This window comes from Cnephaeus nilssonii (genome assembly GCF_951640355.1).
Source record: "Cnephaeus nilssonii genome assembly, chromosome: 20".
NCBI classification, from domain to species: domain Eukaryota; kingdom Metazoa; phylum Chordata; class Mammalia; order Chiroptera; family Vespertilionidae; genus Cnephaeus; species Cnephaeus nilssonii.
Window position 1 is genome coordinate 5,615,940 of NC_137091.1, and position 20,236 is coordinate 5,636,175.

At 48.0% G+C, this 20,236-nt stretch overlaps 1 protein-coding gene across 11 annotated transcripts in view; it reads right to left on the reverse strand.

Annotated features, from left to right (window-relative positions):
- Positions 1 to 19,550, reverse strand: part of CYLD (CYLD lysine 63 deubiquitinase) — a 29,148-nt gene extending 9,598 nt beyond the window's left edge. The window contains exons 1-10 of one of the 11 annotated variants that reach the window (XM_079800039.1): positions 19,422 to 19,550; positions 18,819 to 18,877; positions 17,167 to 17,323; positions 13,064 to 13,753; positions 11,386 to 11,688; positions 9,193 to 9,298; positions 6,974 to 7,072; positions 5,018 to 5,134; positions 1,736 to 2,115; positions 772 to 937 (exon numbers count right to left, since the gene is read on the reverse strand). In XM_079800039.1, the coding sequence (XP_079656165.1) occupies positions 772 to 937; positions 1,736 to 2,115; positions 5,018 to 5,134; positions 6,974 to 7,072; positions 9,193 to 9,298; positions 11,386 to 11,688; positions 13,064 to 13,567 (1,675 nt within the window). In that variant the 5' untranslated portion in view covers positions 13,568 to 13,753; positions 17,167 to 17,323; positions 18,819 to 18,877; positions 19,422 to 19,550. Of the gene's footprint in view, positions 1 to 771; positions 938 to 1,735; positions 2,116 to 5,017; positions 5,135 to 6,973; positions 7,073 to 9,192; positions 9,299 to 11,385; positions 11,689 to 13,063; positions 13,828 to 17,166; positions 17,324 to 18,798; positions 18,878 to 19,421 lie in introns of all 11 variants that reach the window. The other 10 variants (XM_079800042.1, XM_079800045.1, XM_079800041.1 and 7 more) reach the window with 10 other exon arrangements.
- Positions 19,551 to 20,236: the final 686 nt, after the last annotated feature.

The following is a 20,236-nucleotide window of genomic DNA, read 5'->3' on the forward strand; positions in this document are numbered from 1 at the left end:
GCTCACTGACGCCAGGAACTAGGCTGAGCGCGAAGTCGTGGCCCAAACGCACACACCTACCTCCTGGGCTGCTGAAAACTACACGTCTGTCATCCACAGGACGACAAAAATAAATCCCACCATGTTCACCTTCTAAGTCTCAAACACGTTTTCCTGCCTTTTCCTTTTCTTAAACGTCCCCGCTTAGGATAACTATAGCTTCCTTACACACCAGGTAACCACTCTGACCGGTTTAAAGGCCTGATGAAGGCTGGCAAGACACACATCTGTCATGGCCCCCGCCATCTACCATGGCCCCCACTGTCTACCACAGCCCCTGCCGTCTACCACAACCCTGTCGTCTACCACGGCCCACCCCCATCTACCACGGCCCCTGCCATCTACCACGGCCCCCCCCCCCGCTGTCTACTACAGCCCCCCCTCCCCGTCTACCACGGCCCCCCCCCCATCTACCATGGCCCCCGCCGTCTACCACGCCCCCCCCCCCCATCTACCACGGCCCCCGCCGTCTACCACGGCCCCCGCTGTCTACCACCGCCCATTCCCATCTACCACGGCCTCCCCCCCATCTACCACGGCCTCCCCCCCATCTACCACAGCCTCCCCCCCATCTACCACAGCCTCCCCCCCATCTACCACGGCCGCACCCCCCGCCGTCTACCGTGGTTTCCACCCCCCCCCCCCCACCGTCTACTACGGCCCCTCCCCTCTCCCCATCTACCACAGCCCCACCCTCTTGCCCGTGGCTGAGGTCAAGGGAGGGGCAGGTACCTAAAGAGTTGCAGCGCTCGATCTGGTTGGACACCGGCTGCAGGGACGCGAACCTCGAGTCGGGCCGGCAGCTCTTCAGCTTGACGAAGAGCGCCTTCTTCAGGGCGCAGGTGAAGTAGCGGGTGCCCCGGAAGGTTCCGTCCGTGCAGCCCGTACACTCGTCCTCCTGGGAAAGAGATGGCCCATGCGTCACTGCCTGTGCAGAGGTAGCGTGCAAACAACTAAGGCTTCACCCTTCTCTGTCTGCGGACCCCACCGGAAAGGGCTGGCTAATCAGCATGTCGGTCCACAGCTCACGATTTAAGAAATTCGCTCCTTAATCGGGCACAAAGCCCTCAATGGGTCCCCTCAGAGTCCATGCTGGAACCTTCCCTGGCTAACTGACCTTCCTGCACCTTTTCCAAAAATATTAAAAATGTGTGTGTGGAGGCGGGGAGGAGGCTGTTCATTTTACCAACTCCCTCCCCCCAAAAGCAGCATTAACGAGCATGCAGACAACTAACACAGAACCTAAGTAAAAGCTAACCGTGCTCCAATTCTCCTCTCCCGATTATGAAATGTCAAGCAATATACTGTCCTAATCTCCAAGGGGAAAACCTCTCCTTCTGGCAAAGACCCCAAAAGATTTCTTAAAATGGGGGTTCATCTTACAGCCAGGGATGGAATGTTAGCGCTGACTGGGGAGGGCGGCTGGGAAGGAACACTGAAGCTGATCGGGGCTGTTCCCTCGCCGTCTTCACAATGAGCCTGAACAGGAACCCCGCGCTCCATGTCCATTCCCGGCCCAATGGGCTGTCCCTTAGGAGCAGGTGACCAGAGGCCACTGGGGGGCAGGGGAAGTCAGGCGACACGGGGGCAAACTGTTCTCAGTGACGGCCCTTCTGACAGATACATGTCACCAAAGCACGAGCAGGGGAACCCACAGCCCGCTAGCAGAGGAGGCAACTTTAGTGAATGGCGTTACCAGCTCCAGCCCGGCGAGGACTTCGCTGAGGCCCGGCGGCTGCCCGATCCAGCGGATCACCCCGTAGAAAGGAGGGTTCTCTTTGACTTCCGCCAGCGAGCCCACCTCCAGCCCGTGGGAGCTCCCGGGGGACGCGGCCACGGGCGGGCTGTCCGGGACGGACGCGGTGTTCAGCTCGCCCATCACGGACTGGACGGACAGGGAGAGCGGGCTGTGGCCGATGCTGCCGTTGGCATTGGGCATCTTGGTCAGGCTGAAGGGTAAGGAGTGGAATCGGTTCTCGCTGGACAACGAGTTCATGGACGGGGGCTGCAGAGGGGGCGACGCCTGGCCCAGCTCTGGAGACAGCTCGGTAAGCGACTTGGCAGAGTCCTCGGCAACTACAGAGAGTGGTTCTCAGTTAGAGGGACGCATCGCAGGATGGCAGGCACGCCCCGCCGCCCTGCAGATGCCCGCACACCAGGCCCCACGCCCGTCCGCTCCCTGGTGGGCCGTGACCGCACCACAGACTCACTGTCTCCTAACCACGTCTTCAGCACCACCGCCTCCACGTTCCCACCTCAGTAAACGCCACCACACCATCCAACCCATGAACACCTACTACCGATTAGGGCTGCCAGGTTCTCTTCTTTGCCCACGGCACAGTGAGGTTAGAAACCCCACAAAAGACACCACGACATTTAAGGAAGATGCTTCTCAATAACCAGTGGACCAAAGGAAAACGGATGGAAATGTTTAAAGTAAAGAAAAAAAGGCAGAGAGGAAAAAACAAACATCTGTGGAACGTGTCTAAAGTAATACTGTTCAAGGAAATGTATAGACTTGATCGTTTATTTTAGAAAAAATAAAGATAATATTAATGAACTCAGCATACAACTTAAGCAGCTAGAAAACCAAAAAGTGGTCAAAAGGAAATTTTGAATAAATATGAAAACAGAAATGAATGAGAGAGAAAACACACAGCAAAGAGAAGCAAAGCCGGAAGCTCTTTGGTTGAAATGACTGACAGGCTGCGGCAGGCACTGCGGCCGGGGGCGGGAGGAGGAGCGTCTAACAAGTAGCGTGGGAACCATCAGTCATCCACGCTCCACACCAGTCATGCCCAGTGGCTCCGAAACAATGTGAACGGCAAGCCTGTGATTTTGGGAGACAGCGTAGGGGACAGCCTGTGATTTTGGGAGACAGCGTAGGGGAGCGTTCTTTACGACTGTAGGTTGGAGAGAAACGTCTTAAACATGAGTGTACACACAGCAATGGAAGAGACGGACAAACATGGTCACATGAAAACGAAGAGCTGCTTGTTCATTAAGAGGCATCATAGTTAGACTGAAAACATGAGCCCCAAACAAGGAGAAATTACTTCCATCTTTGTAGCTGACAAAGGGTTGGAATTTGGAAAAGGTCTATAAGTCAGTAAAAAAAAAGAAGAAGAAGAAGAAACCTGATGGGATGGAATACTATACAGCAATGAAAAAGTATACTCATGCCCAAACCGGTTTGGCTCAGTGGATAGAGCGTCGGTCTGCGGACTGAAAGGTCCCAGGTTCGATTCCGGTCAAGGGCATGTACATTGGTTGCGGGCACATCCCCGGTAGGGGGTGTGCAGGAGGCAGCTGGTCGATGTTTCTCTCTCATCAATGTTTCTAGCTCTCTATCCCTCTCCCTTCCTCTCTGTAAAAAATCAATAAAATATATATTTTTTTAAAAAGTATACTCATGCACTAGACCTTGGATGAGTCTTAGGAACATAATGTTGAGTGGGGAAACTGCACAGCATACATACAGCCCGATTCCTTGTATATAAAGCTCAAAATATGCAGAACTAAGAGTCTACATATACAAACTTACAGAACTCTAATAAAAAGGAGAGAATATAAACATTAAATTAAAGATGATGGAAGCTCAGAGGAAAGAGCGAAGAGAATACCTCCCAGCCATTAAGTTCCTCAAGGCTCCACCTTAACCCGCACCCTCCATCCACTCTCCTTAGGGATACTATTCGTGGGACTTTGCTCACCACATGTATGAAGGCAACCTACAAATTCATTTCTCTAGCTCTTCCCTCTCCTCTAAGCCCCAGATCTGTATCTCCAACTGCCTACGTGACAAACCACCCCTGGAAGTCTAAAAGGCCCTCAAACCCTCCTAGTCAAAGCAATCCCTCGCCTTCCTCCACAATCACCAAGTGTGCAAACCAGAAGCCATGGAGTCGGCACAGCTATCTCTCCTCCTCAGCTCTTACGGCCACACTCTCCGGGATTCCTGTCAATTCACTCGCACATGGCTCAGAGCCACCCCCTCCCCAGCTCTTCCCCAGCAGCCCGTCCCAGCTCCCCCATCCAGGACCGAGCCCCAGCAGTCATGCCGGGCCCAGGCGTTCACACACGCCTGCTCCGACCCCTGTCCGCGCTGCAGCCAGGGTGAGCCTTTCAAAAGGGAAGTTGGTCAGGTCACGCCTGGCTGCGAGCCCTTCCGGGGCTTCCCACGCCTTCCACCAGGGCCCAGGCTCCACGCGCCCTGGGCCTGGTGCCTCCCCAGGAGAGTTAGGCCCTCTGTTCTAGCTACTCTGGCTCTTTCCTCCTTGAACCCCCAGGCTCCATGGCCCACGAGGCTTCCCATATGCTGTTCCCTGCGCCTGCAAGGTCCCCCTGACCCCTGCCTGTACCCACCGCACTCCTCTGGTGAATCTAAGCGCCTGTCACTCCCTCGGGGAAACAGCCCTGAGCTCCCAAGTAAAATCAGTCCTTACTACACTCACCTCCCCACCCACGCACCTCCCGCTCCCCACCACTGCAACTCTACATCCGTGTCTGATCGCTGACCACCCTGGTCTATTTTAACCACCTGATCATAAACACAGCAAGGGCGAGGACCAAGCCTGTTTTCTCACATGTAACCTGGCGCCTAGAAGAATTCCTGCACATAGTAAGCACCCAGAAACACGTGTTGAACAGACGAAGAAGTAAAGAAGGAACCAGGACAACATGATGGCCCAGAACCAAGGAAGGAAGAGTTTTTCAAAGGGAGTGTGTTAAAGAGACAGAGACCCAGACGGAGAGGTCCGTAAATGATTCACTGGTTCTAGAGACCTTCTACCCCGCAGGTCAGCTGGGCCAAGAGAACAGCTGCGAATACATCTTCTAAAAGTTGTATCCATCTCAGCAGTGCAGTTCAAGCTGTGCACAATATTTCAGTTCAGCAGTATTACTCATGCAATTTCCCAAAACTACATCTATGGGCGACACCGCCATTTCTCTCTGCTGAGTTAAGGCTATGGATTACCTTCATCGATGTACCACGTGTTTTTTGACTTGGGTTGCGGCTGTGAGTCCACAGAAGAGCCATTTAAGGTGTAAAATAATTCAGATCTGTTCCTACTTCCGGGGTCTGAGGTAGAGCCTAGGAGACGAGAGCAGCTCCTTTAAACACAAGGGCAATGTGGGGTGGCCGCGCTTCCATACTGAATAAACAGGCACCTGGTGCTACCTACTCCACAGCCCGTCAGTGCCCGCGAACTCCGGGCTTTATCAGTGTCATCTGCTTCTAAACTCGGGTAACCATTTTGGAAGAACCTAAAAGATTCTTCCAACCAAGACTTAACATAGGAGGGGAAACGAGTACGTTGGAAGAAAATCATATAAATTTTTAAACAAACTGCTTTTATAAAATGTTTTTTTTAATCATTTCATGTACTACTAGAGGCCCGATGCACGAAATTGGTGCAAGAGTAGGCCTTCCTTCTCCTGGCTGCCGGCACCGGCTTCCCCCTGGCACTCGGGACCCAGGCTTCCCTCTGGCACCCGGGACCCGGGCTTCCCTCACAGCCCCGGCTTCGTCCAGAAGCACATCCAGAAGGACATCTGGTTTATTAGCATATTACACTTTTATTATTATAGCTGGCTTATTTCCAAATGTCAAAATCACCATTCCCCAATTTCATTTGACAAGCCCGTGGGTTCACAAATTTAGCCTATAATATTTAGAAGAGTTGCTCTCAGAAGGAGGGAGCCTTCTAACGATGAACAAATTCAGTTTTCAAAATTCAAGGTGGAAGTATCTGGAACTGTTGGGCATCGGATTCCTTGCTGAATGTCTTTGGTCCTGGAGAGAGGGAAGCTGCACTACTTCCTACGTCGTAGATTCACGCCCCGTAAGAAAGAGCTGGTGTCTCTGCCTCAGAGATCTGAGGCCTGACCCACCCAGCACTGAGAGGCCTGCTGCCGATGCGAGCACAGACGAAGCCTGGCTCCCTCCGCTCAAAGCAGCCAGCTCCGTGCTGGCCTACAACCAGGTCTGCTGCAACATGAGCAACACGCGTCTCGCGAGAACACTTAGGCTACTGATGCAAGTGAGGGCAGCATGTTTGAGATGCCCTATCTAGATCTATAGGTCAGCACAAAGAATGCTATCACCTACACATTCTGTTTGATTCTAAGAGTCCCAGGGTCCAACGTCAGATAAAATATTTCTCAAGCACAATTTCCTTTCAAATGAGCCAAAATAGTTTTGTTCACTATGTGACCAAGGAGAAAATATTCTTCCCCTACTCCACTTCTGAGTTAGCCAAAGTTCTTACAGCTTTTTAAAGGAGTGCTTCAGCTTACATAACTACCATCCATACATCTATGAAATATGTGGCAGCTGACAGAAAGAGCTAAGAACTCCGCATCTATTTTGGGGGAGTTTCTGGAAGAGAGACAAAAATGTTTGCTTAGCAGTTTGGAATTTCATTTGTGCCACATCTAGTTAGTGAAATCCACATAATTAACCTCTAGTATACTTTATCCTATGTAACATCTTACCCATACACAGGGTGGAGCAAACACAGGTTCACAGTTGTTCATACGACAAATAATACCATAATTAATCAATAATAATAGAATGAGAATAAACTCTGTGTTTCGCGTCCTCACAACTATAAAAATACGTTAGCCCACCCTGAAGGATTCGTTTGTACAGCTGTACCCCTAAACAATGTACAAATGTCAGGAGCAGGGAGTCCCAGACGCCAGCTGATGCGGACCAGCAAGACACAGGTCCTCGCCGGAAACGCTTCTCCAACCAAAATGGGTTGGAACCCTTGGCTGGATCGACTCCATCCATAAAAAGTTTCAGGGAACAACTGAACCGGGAAAGGCGCAAATCTCCCCGTCCCGGAAGGCTAACGCCGGAGCCTTTCCTCCATCCGGGCAAGCGGCCGTCCCGTTACAACTACGCACTGCGCTCCGGTCGTCCTACCTGTCACCTTTGGTTTGTTATGACTGGAGGAACCTTTGTCCCCAACGCCTCTTGACGCGAAGGCCAGCTTGGGAGGCCTCCTCTCCTGGGTTATGCTATCTGAAACAGGAAAATACGATCTTTAAAGGTACAAGCAAATCCTCACAGAAGAAAAACAACTGGCAAATAATGACTTAACAACAACAATCTCTTCCAACAAAAGAGCAGTATTTGCACAATAGTTCTACAAATTATTAAGGGCCATCAAAAGTATCGGAATCAATGCTATATTCCAAAGCGGAATTTCTACACGATAACACACCCCAAACACAACTCAGCTAAATGCTCTCACTTCTGGAAAGTGTATCCACCTCCCGTCCCTCCGCCCAGGCCCAGCACTGCCTTCCCTTCCCCCACCTCGTTTCCCACTCTCCTCCTGCGCACATCTAACCGGCCCTGTGTTTTCCGCGTCCCCGTCGGTCCTCACGCAGGGAATGAAAGCTCCGTGTGGCAGGTTTCATGTCTTGCTTCGTATTAGACCTCAACTCCTACCAGAAGCCCGAGTGCGGGCTTACTGAGTTTGAATGAACGAATGACCTTTTACAAAACTGCCTTCTAAACATAAGCATGTATCGCGACATTAAAAAGTACTTTGATTTATCAGATCGTAAATTATGTTCTTTCCATAAACAGGCTTAACAAGGCCAATTACATACTCCTGGGTACAACCTGACCACACGTACACTCGCCTGTGAATGCAACCCAGGCTTCCAGAGGAAGCAGAGGAATCGCTAAAAAGCCAATTACAGGGAAGTAGGAACTGATTTCACAGAAATCAAGATCACAACACATCAGACATAACACAGTAAAACTGGGGTGCAGCGCTCACGTCAACGCCTCTAACTAAGTCAACGTCCTCTCGCCGGAAAGCTAGAGTCCAATGTAGAAAGCACTTCCTAACGCCGCCAAACAAGCATTTAATACTTGTCAGCCCACAGGAAAAGGGAGGACAGACCGTGCCGGCTAGAAGGACTCCCAGGACCACCCAGTACTGGCCCCTTCGTGTCTGCAGAAGAAGAAACCCAGGCCTGAGATGGCCAGCGGGGACCTCGCAGTGTTCTGTGTCAAAATTAGCAGGGATGAAAAAACACGGGAGCAAACACACCGCCTTGTTCACTTGTCATCCTTGTTCCAGTAAAATTTAGCTTTCATAGAACTAGAGACAAAATACATCTCCATGGAAACAGAATCTTGAGCACACGAGTGAGGCGGAGTATATTTGCCCATGCTGGTCTTCACAGCCCAGTGTACACACAGGATGGGGTAAGGCGGCCACTGGAACGGAGCTTTCGGATCTGAAGGTCTGGACTCGACCCCCGTCAATCGTGGTCCCATCTGGCCCAATCTAAGCCCCCGTCTTTTTTATCAACAAAATGGGGATAATTCAGACCTACCTTGTAAGTCTGTCAAAAATGCAAAAGAGTGTAAGTCATCTAATTTGGGGGTTCATACACTTGTGGCTACCGCACGCAGGCATAAAGCTAGTAAGACTCCCGCCCAACCGCCTGTTAGTGTATAATGAGCATCTGACCGACTGGCTGGCGATGCCTGGAAATCTACCAGGAGCAGCGGAAGGTGCTGTGGGGCAGCTGCCAGGAGGGATTTACCCATCAGTCGACAGCGGCCATCAGGTTCGACTTGTTCGTGGTGAAATAAAGGATTGTTGGGATTTTTTTAAAGACGTAAAGCTGAGTGTTCCGCTTCTGACTGCAGAGGCAGGAAGCCTGATCAATCACACAGTCTCAAACTGACAGGGCCCGCCCCGGCCTCCCGCCTCGCCCCTGCCCATTAGACTCTATTAAATGACCAACTTCTGCTTTACGTTTCTAGTTTCAGCCAGGCTCTCCCTTAAACAGGTAGCACTTCATTACATTTCTGACTCCTCTGGTTATCAGAAATAGCTCCACCCACCCAGCCACACCCACCCACCCGTCCACCCCCACACACACTTAGAATGGACAGTGAGGAAAAGTGAATGGCACCCCGCGCTCACATACCCTCGGAAAGAAAACTCCGTAAGTCTTATTTTCATGTGGGGTAAGAAAGGCTAGGCTATTGAATAGCAATTTCAATTTCATAAAAGCTCCAAAAATGCACCTCGAAGCTGACATTGCATCCTCATAACGAAGGACATCTTTCACACGCCACCTACTTCACACATAAAACACGAGGAAACAGACCTGGGAGGATGTCATTGATGTGCAAGAGAAGCGTACTTTCCACACTTGCAAAACTACAGAGCGGCACGCCGTCAAATCTGCCGTCCCAGTTGCCAATGGGATTGTCCTAGGAATGAAGTGACAGAATCAACTTCCAAGCCCCACAAAAACGCCAAGATCAAAGTCTGCATGTTCCATAACAGAATCCCCCAACCGCTCGCACTGCAATGTTGAACTGTTTCTTTGGGCCAGCGAGAGGACGACGCTGAGCACCGTGTGTGCAGCACACGCAACGTCACCGCACACAGGAGCTGGAGGGTGCGTGTGCAGAACGTGCCTCTCCAGGAACGCCCCAGTGGGGTTTAGGAGGGTGCTTGCACAGCCAGCCGGAGCACGGACACAGGCAGAGGCAGGGGAGAGGCAGGGGGCGGGGGCGGGGCGGGAGGGTCTAACCTCTGGGCAGCCTGCCCCAGTGGACCAGGCGATGCCCAGATTGCCAGCTAAGGAGGGCAAGGCCTACCGGCTTTTGCCAAGTTTGAGGTCCACATGACCTGAAGCAAAGGGAGACTAACCCAATGACCAGCTGTCCTCTTTCTCCAGCCTCCCTTCACGCAGCTCACCGTCTTTCCTCTAAATTAATACTGAGTATTTAAAGAATAATGGTTTGGCCTGGCTGGTGTGGCTCAGTGGTTGAGTGTCGACCCACAAACCAAGAGGTCACGGGGTCAATTTCCGATTCAGGGCACATAGAGGGGTTGCAGGTTCAATCCCCAGTAGAGGGTGTGCAGGAGGCAGGTGATCAAGGATTCGTTCTCATCATTGATGTTTCTATCTCTCGATCCCTCTCCCTTCCTCTCTCTCTAAAATCAATAAAAATATATATTTTAAGAGAAGAATGGCTTGAAGGCGTGCTTAACTGTAGCTCTGGTGAGGGACCCACAGGATTGACTCTGGCTCTAACTTGGTTCATGTTAAATATCCACTAAAAGTCTGTCCAAACAGCACAGTCATGTTTGTCTAACTAAGGGCTATGGAGGAGAATTTCCTAGTTTCCCAGCACAGGATAAGAGAAACTCAGGCTCGAACGTTCATACCCTGCCAACAAGCACACCTGAATAGAGAGGAATAATCACTGCCAACATCGTGAGCACAGTCTGTGTCTCACATCCGCCCCTGGCTCATGCTAGTGTGTCATAGTTCGGTATGAATTTCTTCCTTTATACCTAACAAATCCTTGTCCATATCTTCAATCTACGTTACAAATGTTCTCAGCCTTTTCTTCTCCTCCGCTAAATCCCACAGGTCTCATTCACTGACTTGGAATGTGCCATCACTAACAAATATGAGTGTAAGGGAGCATTAAAAATGAATAAAACAAACAAAAAAACAAATGATTCACTTGATGATTTGTATGATTCACTTCCATGAGGTACCTAGAATCGGCAAATTCCCAGAGACAGGAAGTAGAATAGAGGTTACCAAGGGAACGCCGGCTGAGGGGAGTGAGTGTGGGGAGTTGGGTTTAAGGGGGACAGAGATCCAGTTTGGGATGATGAGAAAGTTCTGGAGGTGGGTGGGGCGATGGATGCACAGCAGTGTGAATGTACTTCCTGCCACTGACCTGGACACATAAAAACGGGTAAGATGCTAAGTATGTCGTGTGCATTTTATCGAGATAAGAAGTTTTGTTTAATTTTCTGAGCGAGTTTATCCTAAGAAAACGCTGTACTTGTCTCCTCCTCTGGAGCTAGAGCTATTCCTCTAGCCAGGTGCTTCCACGGGTGCTTTTCCTGCTGCTCATGGAAATCAGATCAGCCAACAACATGCTGCAAAATATTAAAGAGAAACAGAACCCTCACCCCCGCCACCCCCCCCCCCCCCCCGCAAAAAACACCTTTTCAAAATAAAGAAAAATAAGGTATTATGTAATATGTTTTGGTGTGTTTTTCTGTCTACTGGTCAGCTATCATACAGCAAATTTAAAGACAGGAAACGTCATTTTAGTTTAGTCAACTGATAAAAAGAGAAGATGCAATTCTCTATCGATTCTCCTGTCCCATAGCAATGCTCCTTTACCAAAGATCCATTAGAACCTGCTCTTTAAATTACTCCAAATTAATTTGAAATATTCAAAGCATGTAATCGGTACCTAAATTGGTCACAGAACTAATAGGTATATATTCAGGGAGATAATGTAATCCAAACGTTTCTTACCATGTCCACACCAACAAAATACCCTAAGCTTTCTTTTCCCGGCAAAGTGCCACAGAAGATGACTGTGCCAGACTCTAAGGTTTCTCCGATTTTCAGAGAAACCCTCGAGTTTATTTCCAGAGGGGGCAGTTCAGCCTGCGCTGCATCGCCCGGGCCTGCGTAGTCACTTTCCAGTCCGTTGTCATCCTCATCCATGATTTCGAGCTTGTCCAGCGCCACGAACACGCCGCAGTCTTCATCACACTGAAAGAGCTGCTTCCCCTGGTAGACCCCGTCAGTGAAGCCTTGGCCGCGACCTTCTTCCTAGTTTTTGGGGTTTTTTTAAGGGAAAAAAGATAGATAGATCGATAGACAGACAAACAGATAGACAAAGACAACCCATAAGAAAAAAAATCCACTCTGGGGATTTCAGGGAAATCACTGAAAATTTTCTAAATGACGCATAGAAGGAATGGAATCATTAGCAGTTGCTATTGGATTTAGGGTGTTTTTTTAAAAAAAAATAAGGAAGAAGCTGTATCTGCTGCTTAAATAAAATTACTTTATCATTTAAAATTGTAATTCTACTATGAGAGAGCTGGGTTGAATTCTACATTGTCATCTGAACAATAATTTTGTCATAGAAGGAAAATTTGACTTTAAAATAATGGTAACGCGAGCTGCATTTATTGAGCACAAACTATGTGCCAGCCACAGGCTACGTCCTGAATCGATGTGTCACTAAAACCCCGCAAGTCGGGTGCTATTTGACAGGCGAGGAAGCCGACTTAGAGAAGTAGCTCGGTTAAGTAACCTGGTAACCCAGCTAGCAACCGGCGTAGCTGGGATTCAGATCTCCAACTGTTTTACCCGCACTGCTTTAGACCGTTAAATCAAGAAGCAAACAACGCCTGAAATTCTATTTGCAAGACTGTCAAAATGTACCTGACATGTAAGTTCTCGAGAATTAATATTCATTTTGAAAACCTATCATGAGTTCTTCGTTCTCTTTTCAGTAGAAATAAGTTCCAAGATGACTTTCCCATAACTAACAGGAACAACAATCAGCAAGTTGAGGTTGCCACAACGTATTAAGAAAGAAATCTTTTCTCCAAATTCCATCACTTACTAACACACAGTAAGAAAAACTGAGAAAGCTGCAGATCATAACGCCACAAGATAACTAACCATTTTCTGATGTGATTAATTAGTATACAATCAGTAGAGTTCCTTTTGAACACAGACAATATTAAAATTTCTGCCTTGCTGGTGTGGCTTAATGGTTGAGCATCGACCCATGAACCAGGAGGTCACGGTTCGATTTCCTGGTCAGGACACATGCCCAGAGTTACAGGCTCAATCCCCAGGAGGGGGCGTGTAGGAGGCAGCCAATCCATGATTCTCTCTCATCATTGATGTCTCTCTCTCTCTCCCTCTCCCTTCCTCTCTGAAATCATATATTTTTTAAAAATTCTAAGATATGCAAGTCTTCAATAATTGCATGATCTGCTTGTACCTCCTACTGCAGGAGGACGTTGTTAAAGCTTCCAACACATCAGTCATGGCATCATCTCAATTTATCACCAGGAAGTAAATTCTGGAAAATTTCTGGGCAAATATTCGGTATTTAAAGGGGGAAAATGCACACACACACACGCGCACACACACACAGCCCACGAAAACGGTCCCTCACGCTTACCAGTAACTCTACCCCGAAGAATATTCCCGACACAGTCCTCTCCGCTAACAGGGGCCCTCGGAAGCGCACGACTCCGGGGAACTTCTCCTCCCCGGGCCGCAGCTGGACCTTCACGGGGCTGCCCACGTCAATGTGGAGGCCTTTGCTTAGTCTGGCTTTGTTGTCGAGCAGGCTTAACCTCTCCTCGCAGTTGGTGATTGCCAAAAGTAGCTCTGTGAACTTCTCACTGATCTCCAGCACATCCTTTTCGTCCACGAACAGCACTGCGTGCGGCTGCTCTAGGATCTTCAAGCCGATCTGATTCTTCTTGCCTTTGGCCGAAGGCACCCTGGAGTGCCCCACGGCGCGGTCTTGAATGTACTGCCCTATCCCCCCCTTGGGGACTTTCAGGAGCTTCTGGGTTTGCTTGTCGGTCACACTGTATTCCTGGAGAAGCAGGTAGAAAATCCGCTCTTCCCAGTAGGGTGAAGTAACTTTCTCTTGGCTCCATAAGCCCGAACTCATTGTGACATTAACTCCAAAATATTAACTCAAGGAAAGGGGAGCTACGATGTTGGTGGCGAAACCGCAAAACGTAAATTCACTGGCCGTCCCCAAGCATGGCGTGAGCACCGTGGTGTCCATGCTGCAAAATGACAGGAAAACAATGCCTGGAGGACAAGCAAGAAGCAGCTCTTCACTCCGCATGCGCTGAAATCAAGGTTACAGGCTTTAAAACCTCACTCGGCCAGGAAAACACACAGATAAAATACTTCCCAACATATCTAAAAAGGTTAAGAGACAGAGTATTTGTATGTGCTGTAATTTTACATATTTAAAGAGATCCGATGATAAAGCATCTTCAAAGACAATATAATAATGTTTGTTTTCAAGGCACTGAAGTTTGTAAAATCAAATTCTAAGTAAAAGATAACCCTATATGCATATCCTTACATTTGTAAATTTTAAGAAGTAGCACTTTTAATAGAAACTGCCTAATTTAAATGGATAAACTGCTATGTTTGGACAAAAATAATATAAATCAGATAAGCTATTATTTCTGTATGTATACCTAGTTTATGTAAAAAGTTATTCATCATAACTATTATGTTCACATCTTTTCTCAATTAAAGAATCATAAAATCACATCCTGAACCACAATTCATTTATCTATGTGCCATGTTTTGATAATGGAACATTTTGTCTCTGACTGTTTCATTTCCTTAGCTTGTACATTAGATAGGCAAATGTTAATCATATTAATCATAGCTATCATTTAATTTCTCATAATCAAAATTATCAGATATAGTAACTCTGGTTATATTAAAGGTATCTGAAAAAAAATCAGTTCTGTAGACATCAAAACTTGGACTACGTACCAAGGAAATATAGCCATATAATATCAAATATAAATGTTTTTATACCACAATTTGAACTATGTATACTAGAAAGAAATACACAAAAGATGATTTTCAGTTTCCAAATTTTCATTTAAAATGTTTCAAGTATACTAATCTTTTGAAATTAAAATAGCCTACTCAACTCTGATGATTAAAAACTATACAATTTCATTAATTAAAATTAGGACTTTATCCATTATTCTAATTAATTATCTTACTGCAAACAATAGTTCTTATCTATTCCCTGTCGCATGAATGGGGCTCTTTGGTGTCTAAATACGGTATTTATTCCATCCCCCCCCCCCCCAACAGGTATCCATTTCCATTATCCCAGGTAACAGGGGCCGTTGATAGCACTATCATATTCACCATTTTGTTCTTGGAATTAAAACGCAAACACTCCTAATACTGAAGAACCAAATTTTGTTTCATCACTTAATGATAAGGAATCTGGCAATCTATACACAGAACCGCATTTCTTTTAGGATGCGCTGTAGGATAATGAGGCATCTATAATGGTAAGTATTCAAAAGCCTGTCCCTCTACAAGCCAGACGAGGCACCGCGTCTGCACCACTCCAACCAACAGCACTGAGCTGTCTGCGCAACACGCGTGAGGGCAGGCAGGGCAGGGCCAGCATCGGCTGCTTCTCTCCCTTTTCTTTCTTTTTTATCATGTATTTGTCTTCATTCCACTTGAGGGCACTGTCTACTTCAGCAGGAGCAGAGCCATTTATATCTGCCACTTACATAAGACACCTGTGGACACCGGATCTTGGCACCAAATAAACAAAACCCCTATGGGGCGACCCAAACAGCCCCAAAGCCTTCATTCGCTGCTATTTCTTTCAAGCACCAAAATGAAGTGTTTATTATTTGTTCTCTGTAACATGTATCCAAATATTTTTGCCCCCCACCCCCCTCCCCTGCACAAAAATTTTTTTAAGTATGGCAATTCTATTTTGAAAAGAAATTTTTTAATTTCTAAAAATTATACCTTCAAATAATAAAATTAAGAACTTCTTGAGTCTTAATAATTATTATATGCCAACAACACCTACTCTATTGGTTCCCTAGCTTAACAACTCATGTCCCAATTTAAAATAAAACCATCAGTGCCAATGAACTATTAACAGGATTAAACTAAATTACTATGTGAATGTGTTAGGATACTATATTTTAAATGAATTTTATTATAAAATGTTTTCTACAAATCATTTAAGACACAGTCCATGGTAAAACTAGACATATGTTTTGGTTTATAAAAAGGTTGAGGACAATTTAACAACAGTTACCAAGAACCGTATTTCACAGTGAACTCCAGAAGGGGGGTCCCTCTTTCTAACTCGCATTAGCACCGGTGCGCGTCAGCTGAGACTCCATAACAGGACGGGTCATGTTAGAAAATTAGAGCAGCCAGAGCAAAAGTTATAAAATATTTAAGCAGCATTATCCAAAACCACAAAGGATGTGGTCTCTCTTCTTTCAGAAAGAATAGGTTTGGAATGATCATATTAAAAATGGATTCTCTTCATTGCAACGGACCGTTAGAGAAAGGTGAATGGGGAACTTTAGAGCTGCAGTCTAGAGTTATACAAGCTGATGCACTTCATGATCTTTAACATCTCAATATAGTGGCATTACTGCAGAAGTCTGTCAATAAAGAGATTTTCCTATCTCTTTAGAAAGAATATAATGCCAACATTCTTCTTTCCCTGGTACATGTACAGCAATTAAGCCTTAAGAAACCCAAGCAGGAAAAACTGACTCGAGATTATGTGGGAACGATTTAAATCACCTTGTCAATGAGTTCTTTATCACTGAAGGAGGTCTATCTGTCTGTCTGTTGAGTATTTTTAGGCACTCAGCACCGTGCTGGACCCTGAAAAATACAGACTTTGTAGGATAGGACGGCCGCCTTCATTTGCTTTCTCTTACTGCCTTTCAGGTCTCGTTGCTTAAAAATTGCCTCTAATAGTACACTCCACTTTGAGTGTTAATATACCACAACTGATTCATCTAAATACCATGGCACTTATTTCAGGCTGAAAAACTGAGTGATTGCAAATAGCCTAATAATTACTATAGGTACTAAATGAAGATTACCAAAGAATTGGAATGCAAAATGTATTTAAGCTCAAAACCGTATTGAACAGAAGGCCTTGCTTTTGACAACATTCGAGATGAGAAACAGTTCAAGGTCACAAAGATTGGAAACTCTATCTGGTTATCTGAGCTTGCTGATAGTCTGAATCCTGAGTAAAGGAGAATTTAATTATATTAAAACAAAGTCATTAAACTAAGATGAGGGTTGGGAGACACAAATATTTACCAGTCTCCTATCAATGCAAAAAAAAAAAAAGGTGATCAAGAAGTTTTATCCACAAATATTACAGGTCAGAAGTACCTCGTTCTAGATAATCCGTAATACAACTGAACAGCATTAGCAACAAAAAAACTGACAGTGGTTAACTTTCAGAACATACTGCGTCACTCTGATTCTCAGGTTATCAGGTTATAATTGTTCCGAGAACTTCACTAGAGGAAACCAAGACAGAGCTCATTCAAGACCAGGTGGCATCTCCTGAGCTATCGGATGTGCTCTGAACCACAGCAGGCTCTCCACCGGAATAAAAACGGCCTCACACGCACGGCAGAGGGAAGAAGGTCAGTGTGAAGACCATGGGGCTTTTCCCAAAGGCTTCCGGATAGCTAGAATACTTACCATTTTAAGAAAGAATATCTCTCATTAAAACAACAAGTTGTTATATTCCCAAACAGCGAAAGAATGGAAATACAGAGATTTGATGATGAGAAAAGAGAGTCAGCTTTAATCTTCCTCATGGGTTGACTTGTGACCCAAGCAGGCAAGTGTTCAGTCCCTAAAACAAATGGGATTTACAAGGTTTAAAAAAAAACACCTGTAAATTCATGGCAGACAAACAAGGCCTCTTGCTCTCGCACTAGAGCAAGCATGTCAAACTCAAAGGCTAACGCGGGCCAAATAACCGAGGCATGCGGCCCATGGGCCACGAGTTTGCCATGCTTGCACTAGAGTGAACTTCCACACTGTGACTTCACGTTTATATTTCTGGTCCCCTAACCCGGGCCCGACAATAAGGCAGGCACTGAGGGCATGTGAAATGAGTAAATGACTTGGTTCCCTCAAGTGATAACAGTGAACACCAAAATTCCATTCCCTCCTTTTAAGTGTTTAAGTGATTAAAAGCTTGTTCCAGGTTAAAAGAAAGGAAGAAAAAGACTTGGGAGCCGGGAGTATTTTAATGATTTTTACCTAATTCTCTGGAAAATAGCTCTAATTCATAATGAAGTCATGGCCAATGTTTACACCTCTTCATTGTTATATATATATATATATATATATATATATATATATATATATATATATGTATGTATAAAGAAAGAAAGAAGGAATATTTCACAATTATGAAAACCACTTGTTTGAGGTTCATTTGAAACTGGCTTTCTAGGTTCTCACGCCGTGACTGGTGCCTACAGATTCTGTGTAACGATGGAAAAGACCTCGACAGATTGAACACCGGAGTGTGACAGTCAGGAACAAAACATGAACAGTTTGATGAGTAAGATAATTACTCCTTTCTCTCGTCTTTCATGGAAGACTTCCTCAAATCAAACGAAATCACAACCTAGGCATGGCGCAGCCGCACTCGATCGCTGCTGCTGAACGTCTGATGTTTTATACAACAAGGGCCCTGGTCGTAACCACTCTTCCCAAATCCCCGCCCAAAGGAGGCTTCTTCCCGAGAACTCTAAAAATCTGTCGCCGAACGTCAGAGAACGTTCTGGGTGTGACAGACACTCACAGTACATGAACTTCCACAAGAACTTCCAGCAAGCCATTTTCTCCTAATACGATTCTAGTTCAAATCCACCCACTACCCAGTGGGAAACTGGCAGCTGCATTCGTAGGGCCATTCAGTCTACTTGGGACATGAGGGGGTGGGCAGGAAAACCAGAACTTGAATGAACACCCTCCCTCAAGGCCTGGGTTTTCTCCTGGAGCCCAAGCCCTCAAAAGGGACAACCTTATGAAGATCCCTATTAGCCCGAATTGGAAAGCAAGGTGGGGGGCGCGCCTCACCTAGGTTTCCGGGGGGGGGGGGGGGGGGGGGGCAGGGAGATGGGGACTGGGAGGCTGCAAGGCTTGGTGGCTGGAAGGTGACAAGGGCTCTAAAGCACGCCAGTGCCACGGGGTGGGAGAGAAAAGATGCCAAGGGCCTGAATAGCCGGCAGCTGACCCAGCTGAGGACCCAGCTCAGCAGAGGGTTAAAAACGACAGCCAAGACGAGCACCAGGAAGGAAAGGGAAAGTATACCTGGTTTCAACAGGGCGCACCTTTCAACGGAAGGAGTCCGGGCTGGGGAGAAGCCATCCTCACCCTGGGAACGCGGAAACTGAAAGAAAAAGCAGAACACGCCATTAGCGAGGCCTGAGCCCTGACTGCTCTTCCTGGACGGAAGCCACAGACACCCCAACACCGATGGACCGATGGATGCGAGACGCGCCACCCCGCCGAGGGGAGATGTCACAGCCTGGGGCTCCCGAGGCCAACCTGGGCGGTCGGAAGCCGGCCGGCGGCCCGTGCCTCAGTTTCCCCATTTGTAAATACGAGGTCGAAGGGGGAGAGGGATTCCCTGCGCCGCTCCCACTCCAAGTCCTGTCTTCTCCGGGGGTCCCGGCGGGGCGACCAGGCTCCCACCACTCGGGAGCCCTCTCGGGAAGGCCCGGGGGGTTGGGGAAGCCCCCTGGCAAGGGGAAGCCGGGCTGACGTCAGCGGGCTCGGTGTCCCGTGGGCCTGACTGGCTTGGGGCCTGGGCAACTAATGGGCCGGCGCCGAGGGCCCGGTGGTCACGGAGGCGTCCAGGGGCTGGGGAGGGGCGCCCGAGGGGCCCCGGCTGCCCACCGCTCGCTTGTTCACCTGCCCCCTCGCTTACTCACCTCGGACAGCGGGGCGGCGTCCCTTCCCCCGCCTCGTTCGCCCGCGTTCCGGCCCAGCCCCGACGCCCAGCACCCACCGCCCCAGTATTTACCTCCGACGCCCGGCCCCCGCGCAGCCGAACCTGCTACCTGGGCCCGCCCCCACCTGCCCCGCCTCCGAAGCACTAGAGGGGAGGGAGAGAGCGGGGGCGGAGGGCGCAACCGCCGTGCTAACCAATCACAGCCCGAGTTGCGTTCTTGCGCACGCTCTGATTGGGTCTCCCAGTGACAGACCTTCTTCCAATGGTTGCAGACCCGGAGCGTTCTGTAGGGACTTTCCGCTCCGTCAAGCTCGGTGGAGCCAAAGGGAAAGCGGAGGGAAGGGGCGGGGCCATGGAGGATGAGGGCGGGGATTGGGGGAAGACTCTGTGTTCCGCGTCACCATTGGCTGACACCTGAGCGGGGGCGGGGCGCCGTGCTTCCCTGGCTCCACCTCCCATGCTCGGGTTCTGGCAGTAGGCTTAGCTGTCAAAACACTTGCAGACTGAGTTTGGGGCTGCGGTTAGGGAGCAGTCCAGAGGAGGGCTGGGAATAGCATTTCAGGATTCCGGGGAAAAGTAAAGCTTTGGAATCAAACCTAAGTGTGAATCCTTTGTGATTTCAATAAGGAGACTCGTGGCATGGGGAACTCACAACCACGCTGAGCCTCAATGTCCTCATCTGTAAAGTGGAGATCATCCTATCACCTGTCTTGCAAGGATTGTTGTGAAATGCTGCATGTGAAGCTCCTGACGCACGGCAGGCTCAGTCATGTCAGATCTCTTCCTGAGACCTCT